The sequence below is a fragment of the Zootoca vivipara genome, chromosome 2 (genome assembly GCF_965207765.1).
Source record: "Zootoca vivipara chromosome 2, rZooViv2.hap1.1, whole genome shotgun sequence".
NCBI lineage: Eukaryota > Metazoa > Chordata > Lepidosauria > Squamata > Lacertidae > Zootoca > Zootoca vivipara.
Window position 1 is genome coordinate 35,562,611 of NC_142584.1, and position 13,344 is coordinate 35,575,954.

Consider the following 13,344-nt stretch of genomic DNA (forward strand, 5'->3'; position numbering starts at 1 on the left):
CTGATCTGATACGCAGTCAATTTTAACAATGTTCCAGATACACAGAAACTATTACCTGTACATAGTTCATTGTAGCCAAACAAAACAATTTAAAGGTCTCACCCAGCACACCACACCCTTCATGTGCGTCTGCATACCAGCATGGCTGAGCCACAGTTTGTTGGGGAGTGAATGCTGAGCATTCGTTGGCTAGCACACAAGCAAACCATCCTTCAAATGCAAGGTTGGGCAAGGAATGCTATGCAGGAAAGTCATTTCTGAAAGCCCAGGAAGAACTTGGTTTCAAGAGCTAAATGAGAAGTGCAAGAAGCAGTACCTAAAAGGGAATAACCTGCTTCATGAGATGTGCATTTTTTTCAGTTGTATAGTGTGTTCCATACATGCTGGAGCAGCAGTTGCCCCAGCCAGGCTCAAGAGTTTGGATTTGGATTTGATATCCCGCTTTATCACTTCTCGAAGGAGTCTCAAAGCGGCTAACATTCTCCTTTCCCTTCCTCCCCCACAACAAACACTCTGTGAGGTGAGTGGGGCTGAGAGACTTCAGAGAAGTGTGTCTAGCCCAAGCTCACCTAGCAGCTGCATGTGGAGGAGCAGGGAATCGAACCCAGTTCCCCAGATTACAAGTCCACCACTCTTAACCACTACACCACACTAGCTCTCAAATAAAATCCACCCCAGACAGAAGATTTGGTTATAGAATAACATCATGCAAACATCTTAATCAGATGTTTATTCTTGTCCCCGCCCTGAAGGAACACAAGGTGGCAAACTAACAAAGACTACAAACATTTTAGAAAAGTTTTAAAGTAAAATAATTCAAAAGTGGAGGGCATTCCATAAGCAGGAGATTCCTACCAAGGCCTAGATCAGGGCAATAAAAGGTGCTTTTACACCTTTCCTGAAGCAGGGATCAAAAGACTCTGGCTTACTCATAACATGGCAGAAGTGCCTTCCGCTGTTGGCTTGCCACAGCTACAAGAAGTCCAAAACATCTAAGGCAGTTTCCCACAAAACCTGGTGCCCTCTAGAGGATTTGGACTACAATTCCCATCAGCCCCAGACCACATCGTCAATGGTCAGGGAGGATGGGAGTTGTTGTCCAAAACCCTTGGGGAAGTCTAGACCAGGCATCCCCAAACTGCAGCCCTCCAGATGTTTTGCCCTACAACTCCCATGATCCCTAGCTAACAGGACCAGTGGTCAGGGAAGATGGGAACTGTAGTCCAAAACATCTGGAGGGCCGAAGTTTGGGGATGCCTGGTCCAGACTATCTTTTATCATGGAAACATAGAACAGCTCATTTATTTGTTTGAAATTCGGTGGTGTATTTCTGTACTTCCAAACATGTAAAAAGAAACCTCAAGGTCGTGATCCCCATAAAACCATCAATAAAATACACTGCTAACAACAAAATTACACCAACAAATTAGTAAACTAATGTGTTTTAAGTAGGTACCTGAAATAGCAACGCTATAGGTGCCTGCCTTACTGGGAGCTCATTCCAAAGGGCATGTGATGTAATACTAAAAGCCCTGGTTTTCTGCAGACATAAGATGAATGTCGGGAGTAAGCAGCACCTTAAGAGTGTCTCCCCCAGGGAGAAGTGACTGGGTAGGGATATACAAGATTAGGTGGCCCCAAAGATAATCTGGTCCCCAGTTATTAAGGACTTCGTATGCTAATAGCAAGATCTTAAACTTATTCATTCAATCTTACCCTGTAAAATGTGCATATCAACCAGTTCTGAGCGCTCAGGTCTGTTTCGGGTCTTGTGCTTTAAATAATCTTCAGTCTACAGAACATAAGAACAGAGATCATTACCTCGCTAGCCTGACGTAAAGTGCATTAGGCAATGCTTCTTTAAAAGGATTCAGCCAGACTTGGTCTAACTGACGTTCATTTTAGTTAACATTTTGTTCTTCTCTGGTAGGACCCGAACCAATAGATTCAATTTACAAGAAAGGAGATTTCAACTCAACATCGGGAATAATTTTCTGATGGCAAGAGCTGTTTGACAGTGGAACTGACTAAGCAGAAGCCATCTGCATGCTTTAGTTGAGATTGCAGGGGGTTGATGACCCCCAGGGTACCTTCCAATTCTATAATTATCCCACAACTTTTTGTCTGGATACTGAATGTCTGTAGGCTAGGACTTGGATCTTTTAAGAGATCCATTTGTGCAAACCCGAACTTTTGGCAGGTTTCCCAGAATGCATGTAACTTATAATTGGCACGAAGAAATCATAATACTACACCAACTTTTAATATGCACTATATATTCAGCACAATTTCAGTTTAGCTTACGGCACAGATCTTAAACATGTGTAAAATTCAGCCCTAAGTACACAGCTGTATCAAAGTAAATTTATGTACTTCACTAGAACTCATCTAACAGCAGCTCTGTTGTGTTTTAGCTAATAGGTATTTAAAATCCACAGCAATTAAATCGGTGTAGTTTCATGTTATGTGTGAACAAAGATTTTCAAGTAGGCTTCCCATCAGTCCCTCTCAACCAAACTAGCTGTGAAGTATTCTGATGTTCCTTCCCCCTGCCAGCCTCAACCCCCCCCCCCGCCTCCAGCTGAATAAAGGCTTAGAATATATTTTTGGTTCTACTTCTCCCTAAACGAATGTAGTTTAGGGCTTTTGACTCATATAATCCTTTTTTCTTCCAGGCAATCGGCCAGTAGAAGCCTTTGAAGGGAGACTGTGAGATATTAACCTATGCCTGAACATTGAAATATAGGGTACTTCTAAGATACTTCAGACTTCTTGAAGTGTTCTAAGCACATTAATTTTTCGCAGGGGGCTATACATCCTTCCTTACATTGGCCTTGAATTTTTGCAGGACACTCATATACCATAATGTAACATAGGCATCTTCTCCATGTGTGCAGGTTTTTTGACAAATGCCTATACAAGTACATAAATTTCATTAAGAGTTTTGAAAATAAGTTAATATATATGTACACAGAATTGTAGAGACTATAAAAGGATTTACTTGTTTGGCTTCCTTACCTAAGTTTCCTCTACATATTAACTCCTATGTCATAAACAGAGAGGAAATAAAGGATAAGGTGCACCATGAGTTCCCATTAAATGGGTCAAGTTAACAGACGGCAACTACTACTACTAATACAAATTCTGAGCAAATCAAGCCAGAATTTCTAGGACCTTATGAAGTCACCATATACTATTGTCCATCTAGCCCACATTGTCTATTGTAACCAGCAGCGTATCTCCATATCTCTTTACCAATCTTGCTGCTGGTGTCATTTAACTAGAAGTACCAAGGATTGGACCCGGGACGTCATCCGTGCAAAATAGCAGTTTTATGAAAGAGCTAAAAGCCTCTATATCAATTGTATTCTCTGTATAAGAGAACGGCTATCATTCTTGGAAAAGGCTTCTCTAAGCCGACAGAGTCCCCCAATTTCCCCCTTTGCCAAACTGCAAAATTCAGAGAAACATGAATTTTGAAGGCTGGCCGTGTTTCAGTTTGTGTATTATTTCTGAAATTGCAAATTAGGTTCATTATACAGTATGCTAGGAAGCTGCCCTTGCCACTTTTCAGCACCAGCCTATGTACATGCAGCAAAATGCTCATGTTCGTAATTGTCAACTACCTGTATGTTTGCCTTCTATTTCATGTATAGAAGTGCTTCCCACACTAGGGATTTTGTTGTGTTTGAAGTATACTTCATAGATACATACAAACACCAGAATAGTAAATGTTACTGAGCTTTACTGCTGAGTTGGCACTGGACACGAACTTTGGGTGTGTGTGTGTGTGTGTGTGTGTGTGTGTGTGTGTGTGTGTGTGTTACAAAGTGTTCAAGGTGAGTATTTGAGAAACTACATATATATATTGTTATATACAACTGCAAAGCTATGTAGACTTCTCTCTTAAGCTGCATTAGATGGTATACTGGTTCGCCTTTAAATGTAAACTGAATCAATTTTCTGCCCCCCCCCACTACACCTCTAGTAAGACCCCTAGCTAGAGTGGCTGGAGACCTGCAGCAGGAAAAGCTTGAGAATATCTTGTACTTTCTCTAAATAAGACCAGATCACCAGCTCTTCCACTAGTGGGGTAGGTGGGGGGGGGAACTGCCTCCTAATCTTATCTTTCTCATTAGCTTTAATTAACAGTGCCTAAACTCAGCTTGATAACTGGTGCCAGCAAGAGACAAGAATACAGGTTAGGAACAGCCCAAGGCACTCTGCAGTGTCACAAGAAGAGAACGGCAATATGGTGTACTGCAGACATCAGGCACAAGGTTTCCTACTGGAGATATATATATATAAACCACAAAGCCACTTTCTCATGGGACATGTGCCAATTACCGTAAGTTTAGAGCCCGTGCTAAAGGTATAGTAGTATCCGCAGAAATGAATCCAGTGATTTTCCAATATTCCACTCACATTCCTGCACATGGCCACAACCTTCTCTGCAGCTAGTTAACCTGCATGGTGCCATCTCCAGCCACCCCCTCTGATGCCCACCCAGTGTTACCTTGGCTCTCTCCAAGCTCTTCTTTTGCTCATGGAAGGGAGAGGGGTTTTTCAGCGCTGCAATCAGAAACAGACAAAAGCACAATGAGCACAGCGAGCAACAAGTACATTTTCAGCATTGTGCCATTGTAACAAAGTTCTACAAAAGTAGCCACACAAATCAGCCAGCCCCTTTATTGCATCAAATGAAAATGGATGAGGAATAACCACAGACATCCCCAGTCTCTATCACAGGCCAGGCTGTGGCAGTGGAAATGAGGCAGAGAGGAGCAAAGACACAGATAGTAACTAAAGCAGGGGGAGAGCTGAGAGTTGTTTGGAGACAGCCATCTTTTTAAAGGCATCTTAGAGGGAGGTGTGTGGCCTAGCAGTAAAGTGCAGCCTGTCCAGTGTCCAAACACAATTGGTGAGAAGCTCAAGAGACAGAGACGCATATGTACGCCTTGCATGTTAATCCTAGGTGGATTTGGGGAGCTTGGTTTCAGTGGAGAAGACTTCCAGTTAAAGTGATCAGTCGGGGAGGAAGGATCTAGTCAGGGCAGTCTCGAGCAGGTCGGCTGCCCTGGCGCTGAGGGGCGGCGATCGCTCCGGCGCCCCCGCTCTCACAGGGCGCAGCATGGTTTCCGTGCGGCGCCCTGCCTACCGGCCCGGCGCCCTGGCACACCGCGCCACCGGGGGTCTACCTAGAGCCGGCCCTGGATCTAGTTATGGAGAGGACCACCAATGAGGAGACCTGCTAATAAAATTGAGAGTCTGAGTCTCATTGTGTCACATGGGGGTCGGCAGCACACACAAAATCAGCAAGAAGGGTAAATGGTTCCATTCCGTCACATATTTTTTTCAACAACGAGCTCGCCTTGCTTCATCCATTGGCAAAATCTCATTCTCAATATAAGAGAGTGAGCAGAATTCTCCAGTAAATTCTGATACTCTCCAACAGTGCCTGCTCTGTGTTCTGAACCACATTCTGGATATATATTTGGAGGACACATTTGTTTCTTCATATTGCAGTTCTGATAGTTCTGACTTCCAGATTAAAAAAAAAAAGAGGGTCCCCTCCTCTGTCATATCTTAACACCCTCCAGTGATAAAGATGCTGTTAGGATTGAACCACAACTCAGTATTTGTCCTATAGGAATAAATGGCAACAAGGAAAAGGTAGGGGCAAAACCTGCTCCTTGAACTCCACTCCCCAACTGGCAATCCAGCCTCTTCCTTATCTGCATAGTCTCATCATGGAGCCTCCTTTTCCTCTCCCTACCACCAGTGTTGGCTAGTTTCTCACTGACTAGGAAATTTGTACTTCTTAGTACTCTATCATCAAGGGGGAGGCTGTCCCAGTGTGTTCACAGGCTTTGTGAAGATGACTTGGCACACAGTTCCTAGCTCATTTGGGTCTCACTCTCTGAACCATTTCTGGGTCTTGCCATTTCTTCTGTGTCATGGGTTAAGGGCATGAGAGGAAAGCATCGCTCTTCCCAAAGCTGCGCAAAAGCTCTTTATCTCATGGCTGAATTGTAGCCTAGTTATTTATACAGTGAAAGTTGTCCAGAATCCAAAAATAAAGATTGTGGACACAATTCTCATCTCCATTTTAATAAGTGTCAAATTATTGTTTGTTTGTTTTCTTTGCACAAAATGTGACTGGGAGCAAAGTCAAACTGGGGGATAGGAAAATCAAAGGGCAAGAGAATTATATATCCTGTGATTTTTATTTATTAAAAAGCCCACTTTTTCAATAAAATAAAATAAACAAAACAACCCAAACTGCTTTTAACAAATGGCTTCCCTAGTCCCCACATGCCAGTTGTTACCTCCCATCACCAAACAGATTTATTGTCAGAGTTATGAGTCATTTTGCATTGACGCAACTGGATGAGCTAATTTATTATTTGCCTCCTGTAGTTAACTAGATCCTAAAGCACGATAGATATTTTGTTTTATAGAAGACTCAAACCCTACGCAACTAAAAGGCCAAACAAAAAGAAGAAAAAAGTGAGTGCATAAAAAAGTGTCACAGAGCACCAAAGGCTACGTTAGAGGAGACACCTCAATGGTAAAAGGCAGGACGGTCGTAAAACAGATTCTGGTAAACTTCATAGGGTGAAAACCTTCCTACTTTCAGATATTGCAAGAGCAATCTGAGTAGCTGGTGCAGCAGTGCAGAGGCCTGGTTCACAGCTAGTGGGATGGTGGCAAGAGCTTTGAGAGAGCACCCGATAAAAGTAATCTGCAAGGCAGAAAAGCAATGTTGTTCTTCTGCACAGCTCAATTAATGCACATTACAGAATGCTAAAGTTATCTGGGATCCATGACAAAGGATGGACGCAAAACAAAGAGACCTTTGCCAAGAGGATTGATGTGAATTCTGCAGACAAACAAACAGCATATGATTGTCTGAGAAAAAATCCATGTCAACATGGGGTTGCATGTCTTGGTTCTTCCATGATGGAAGTTGTGGCAGTAGTGGAAGTTTAAAAATTAAAGTCTGGAGTTAGAGTACAATGATGAAAGGAGAATTACACACATAGGATTGTATCCAAAGTAGCATTGAGTAATATTTTCTGACAGAACAAGGATTTCCACTAGCACAGCTGGATTTCCCTCCTCCCGTCCCTTGTGTGCTTCCTAAATCTGTTTTAGGGGCTCTCTCAAAGTCCCAATGTGCAAGCAAAAATCCTTGTGCTGATGGACCACGTTAGTTGCATACTACCCCACAACATAGACATGTCAAAAACCTATTCCTGAGCCTTCAGTTATCACAATTTTTAAGTGTGCATTGAATAATGAGTATTGCAATTAAACATAATTAACTTTTTCATTGTGCCTCTTTGCCAGGAAAGGCTACTGCCTTTGGCCATAGGGGGGAAAGTGTTTTGTTTTCACAGAGGAAAAGAAATCAGAAAATTGCTACAATTTTAAAAGACAATTAATAGATTTGAAATCTTATAGTTTATACCCATTTTGATTTTAAAATAGTGACATGAAGTTTGAATGCTCTGGTTTGAGAGGAAGGGTCCCAATGAGAGTGCTACCATGGTGTTAAGAGAGGCTTATCAGCTGTGTGGCTTGCTTGTCGATGATAAATAGTGGCAAATCAATAATTGGTAAAACCTGTGTCTATCACCCAATTAAAGGAATCTTTGTTCATATGAGTTTGGGTACATTGAATAATTTATTGATTAAACTTGCATACATTTGCATATAAGATCAAAACGGTTCTAAATAAAAATGTACTTTGTTTTTAAATTATGCCCACAAGTGTCACAGTAGGCCTCATATTTGAAGAGCTGTCCCCTGTTCTATCACACACAGAAGGACATGATGCTGCTTGACATCTGAAACTTTTATAAGTACTTATGTTAAAAACTGATAATGTAGATATACCAAATTGGGGGCAGCTTGTCAGCTAATAAAATAGTTTTAAACCTATTAACCTAACCAATTAACTGACTAAATCCTGAATCCCTACTAACACCACTAACTAACTAACTAACTAACTAACTAACTAACTAACTAACTAACTAACTGCATTTACACACCACAGTAAATGCATTTGCCATAAACATAGGTGATGGTTTAAACATAAACACACAGGGGCTTCCTGTTTTGATCATTCCCTAGCAGGAAGAACAAAACATAATCCCTAGTGTTACATCTGAATTGGAGATAGCAGTTTGTTTCACTCCAAACAAAGTTTGTTCTTAAACTTAGTTTGAGTGAAACAAATCACAGTCCTTGGCTCAGATATAATTAGGGATGTAAGAAAACATCATTTTCTGTCCTGACCTCTATTTGTTGCATGCAGCACTGTTTATGTTCCACTGCATTTTGTCTTCCACAAAAAATCACATTATCTGTATTTCCACCCACTGCATCAAGATTATGTAAGTTATGTAATTTACATGCAAATTATGTTGCCATGATGTTATTCCACCCTATTCATTTCAATGCAAAGGAAACACAATGGGGAAAAGTAATAAATTATGTATCATCTGTGGACTGAAAGCAGCAACAACAACAGATGGATTTCCGTTTTGGACATGGGATGAATAAGTGAACATTGGCAATTTCCACTCCTGTTTTCCATTTTTCATGGAATTCTGCAGCATCCCCAGATGTAATGCTAAGCCAGGGATTGTGCTCATGCTTGTAATAGGGGAGAAGCAAAGCAGGTGTGATCTCCACATTCACAACAAACCATTAATTGTGGTTTATATTAATTGTGAACTGGGCAATGAGGCTTCCATATACGCTTATGAGCCTTGTCAATGTGAGAAAAGGCATCAAAGGAGAAGGCAAAACAAAAACCCACCCTGGAATGAAATCAGGAGGGCTGGAAGACCTAATATATGTGCAGAAAACATGCGATTTATTTGCTATATTTATACATTCTGCTCCTTATTTTTGTGAGGTTCCCAGTGGTCTCCTATCCAAGTCCACACTCACTTAGTATCAATCGTGTTACAGCATCATGTATTCCCAAGGGATCTGCTGGGCAGTGACTGCAAATGGGATGTAGTTGGGTGTAGCTCTATGATGAATATGTGAATGCCCAGACAGAGGTCAGGCACAAAAGTAATCAATGAGATCTCTTCCTATAACATAGGAAGCATGATTATGCCCTATCTAAGTTTTCCATAAATCGATTAGGAAAGCAGTTGAGAAATGGGCAAAGATGTGCACTTTTTGTCAAACTCACCAGACAGGTATGAGATGCATGTATTTATTATGGGTCCTTGGGCGTTTTTTATATCCTTCAAAATGCATCTAGGGAAATGTCATGTCTGAAATAGCCCTAAGCACATACTAGTTGAAGCCCATGGTCAAGCACTGTGAAGATGTTTGGGACTGTGGAAAAGATGTTTGGGACTGTGGAAGAGGGGGAGATGAAGTAAGGTGAAAAGTCTGGAGTCATGGTGGTAACCCATTTGCCTCAGAGGCCTAAACAAATGCTGCTATTCTTGCCTCCAGACCCCTCGCCACTTTCTTTCTCCCTCTCTTTGAGGAATAAAATGCCTTTTAGGGGGTAAACTAGCAGCCTTTATGGGGTGTCAGAACATCCCCTGACAGTTGGCAAACACCAATGACACCTCATTTTTGCAGAACATGACAGTTAATTCAGATAGTTAGGATAGGATTAAACCTGCCAAGAACTTTGGGCAATTGTATTAAATAAACACGTCTATGTGGATCCACTCTGTCACACATAACATGCTGTACCTGCACTACATACACTGAAATGCCTCATGAAAATGCCAAACTGCTGCATGCACCATTTGTATGGAAGCGACAGACATTCCATGCCAGCAATGTAGAATGTTTTGCAGGACGTGGCTTAAGAGGAAAGCAATAGCAGAGGCCAACTACAACATGCGGTACCCAAAGGCTTAGGCAGTCACTGTGTGTGGCTCAGAATCAGTGTGATCCAGCAGGGAGAGAGGGGTGGGGTGGGTGCTTGGGGTGGGAGACCTGGATTCAGATCCTAGTTTGACCATGGACTCACTGGGTGGCCTTGGGCAAGGTGTTATCTCTCTCAGTCTGAGTTTCCCCATCTGCAAAAAATTGGAATAACAATGACCTGCCTCATAGGGTTTTTGCAAGGTGCCCTACATCCTAAACGAGTTATGAAAATGATACAGTATAGTCTACTTCAGGAATAATCAAGCCCAAACTCCCTTTTCTGTGAGGCTCATTAGAACCCTAGATTTTGGGATGCGTGTGTAAGTAATCTTCTAGTCCCGAGTTTAACAGTAAATTGCAGTAACAAGCTGAGTATGTGATGGCAAAAATTCCATGCAATCTGTAGTGCCGGACCAGTTGCTCAACTCAATCCCCTGCTTATGATTGTACCAGAAATAAATAATAGTTGCAGCAGTACAGACTTCTCGGGATGGGCACTTTGTAAGAAGGTATCTCTCTGCCACAAATATTTCCTTCCTGCATGAGAGTTGATTCTTGCAGAGGTACATAGCACCAGATCTGTGTGTGCTAAAGTGGTGCACGTGTACAAGCCTGCTTTGCCCTCCTTAGAATCAGAAACAGTCCCTAATGATGCAAAGTTGTATTATATTTATTTGGTGGTGGATAGTGTGACCCTCAGCTGAGGCTGCATGGGCCTGCTAGTGCATAAAAGATAAAAGTGAGAAAGCAAAAGTACTCACGTGGCATGATTCCCTGGTTGGCGAGCTGCTCTCGGCTTCTTCGCTGCTGCAGCCGCAACTGTAAAACTGGGAGAGAGTGCATCTTTCAGAAAGGGACCTCTAACTTCTGCCACAAATAACTCCAAACTTTTCATTTGTTGAGATACCTTCCGCTCTGCTGCTAAAGAGGGAAGGTTCAGATCTCTATCACATGCCAAAAAAAGGAGTCATCCTTGTTACAACAGCAGTGTAGATTAGCCCTATTACTGGAATGCAGTTTTCTTATTATCTTACTAAAACTAAGCCAATTAACCTGGAGTTTGGTCAAATGACCATTTCCCCTTCTCCATCCTCTCTCTCCCCCCCCCCCCACGTTAACAACTTCATAACTCAGCAGACACAGTTGCTAATGTTACTACATTATCAAAAAGATGAAAATGTATCAAGCTATTTTAACTGTGCTGCTTATTAAGATTTTAGAGTAAATGCTTCTCTGCTACCCATGTTATTTAGGGTTGAAAGAAGAGGAGCCTTTTGCAATACTTTCCATTCTAGAGTTCACAGGAAACAACTCAGAGTTACAAAAAAAATGCTGCAGATCTGGAAAACGTGGTCCACATGGATATGTGCTGCTCCATTAGCTTAAAGGAGGAAAGGGAGTTAAAGAAAATGAATTATCTGTGATCACATTTACATGAAAAGGTAGGCAGGAATTGTATTATATGCAACAGATCTGCTTGCTTTGCCAGGCACAGCCAGACTGAGATCCACTGGAGTGAAATTCTTGCTCAATCAAAGTCTTTAAAAATATAGTTTGAAACGAAAGAAGCAAACCACCGGACCGTTTCGTGTGGGGATGAAATTGATCCTCTTGAGACTTGGCCCATTTTAATGAAAGTGATGAGTGGATGGGGCTCAAAATGAAAAACTGTCTAGGAAACTGTGGCCTAATGTACTTAACAGGTCTGCCTGCAGCTATAAATAATCCAACTTAATCTTGACACCTCTGACATAAATGAAGTCCAGCCTGTTCCCCCTGTTAATGTCTCAGTTCCTAGGAGCTAGGCTAGCCGCAGGGGCAGTGAATGCCCTTCCCTCATTGCATGATGGAGAGCCACTTGTATTTGGCAGATCATTAGCTTGCCCTGGAGAACAAACACTCTCACCACAGCTTGCCTTGTGTCTCTAGAACTGACATATCTATCGAGGTGCAAATATATATATAAAAAAGTCTGCAAAATTCAAATCAAACCTAACAGTATTCTGAACACTTGATGTAAAAAAAAATGAGATGAGGGAGGACGGAAACTAAAGAAACTTTTGTCTGCTTTATAGAGATGTGAGGCATTTAGCAGGTGAGGGTCAATTTATTCATCACAGTCACTACAGGAGGCCAATCCAAATTGCTCCACATATCATACATTTAGACTTACTATTCTAAAGCTGCAACCTTAGTCATAATTACTAGAGAATAATTCATTGTAGTGGAACTTTGAGTAAACATGCATAGGATTGCACAGCAACAGGATGGTTTTCACCGTGTCGTTACCAAATCTTACATCGGGAGCTTCCAGAGTGATTGTTTATTGAGCACACATGCTGATATGGGTGCACAAAACATATGTGGCAGTTATATGACATCGGCTGCTTATTTTGCATACATTCATGTGCAGGTAACCCATTACCCCCAGTGATTGTTATGCAACACTTCCCAGTGCAATTTCCCATCACTTTTCTTATCACTTTCTCCTTATCATACTTTTAGTGGTTATAAAACTAACAGCATTATTGCACTAGAAAGTGTGGAATAATAACCAATTTTTGTGCATATTAACATCCCATCTGGAAATGCCCTTCATCTCTGTAAAACCGAACTTTATCAGCAACACTCCCCACCCCCCAAAAAAGACAAAACCCCAAACCCACCTCAACTTAAGCAAAGAGCTACTACACATTAATGGCTAAGCACATCATTTCCACAATGAGTGATTAAACTGGCCTCCACACAGTGAGCTTAATAAATAAACAAACCCTTAACTTAATATATAAATCTGCCCTTTTAAATTTCCATTGATATATATATATATGCAAAGAATGGAATGCTATATACGTGTACAAAAATACATATTCTCTCAAGAGGATATACAGAGCATTTTGTGTGTGAGAGAGACAGAGAGAGAGAGAGAGTATTCCATTTTTTCTTCTATGTAAAATGTATTTTAAAAGAAATCTGCAATAGTGTCAGATTCTCCTAACCATTCAGAAGCATCTGATGCTTCATTCGTGTTGGCAATGTCCTACTGCTCATCTTTGCTGGGATTAGGTTCTGTACCAGTGACTTATCAGAGAATTTAAAAGACATCATTCAGCCCTTTAACAAATTAGCTAATGGATCAAAGATTTAACCTTTCAGACATGTTAGAGGGTCTCAGCCTTTAAATCAGCAATACCGGGTTGTGAAGAACAGGAAGTATGCCTTTTTCATCAGAACAAGCTCTGAGGAACTGGGTGGGGAAACCCTCCAATTTCCACAAACAACCTCTAAGAAATGAGCACTGGAGACAAATGGCTTCCTTGGGGCACCAGCACCCTCTTGAAAAGCTCTCATGATTTGTTTATGCTTGCACAGACTTAGCACTATAGAGGGATTAAAGCATCTGTTTGCGTGCTGCTTTAATCAGGGCTA

The 13,344-nt window shown here is 41.5% G+C and overlaps 1 protein-coding gene across 5 annotated transcripts in view; it reads right to left on the minus strand.

The window, feature by feature from the left end:
• The window catches only part of MYOCD (myocardin), a 218,553-nt gene that overhangs the window by 19,056 nt on the left and 186,153 nt on the right, over positions 1-13,344 (minus strand). For 3 of the 5 annotated variants that reach the window (XM_088661634.1, XM_035104622.3, XM_035104626.3), the window contains 3 exons: positions 10,680-10,745; positions 4,517-4,572; positions 1,717-1,792 (listed from right to left, as the gene is read on the minus strand). In XM_088661634.1, the coding sequence (XP_088517760.1) occupies positions 1,717-1,792; positions 4,517-4,572; positions 10,680-10,745 (198 nt within the window). Of the gene's footprint in view, positions 1-1,716; positions 1,793-4,516; positions 4,573-10,021; positions 10,071-10,679; positions 10,746-13,344 lie in introns of all 5 variants that reach the window. The other 2 variants (XM_035104624.3, XM_035104625.3) reach the window with 1 other exon arrangement.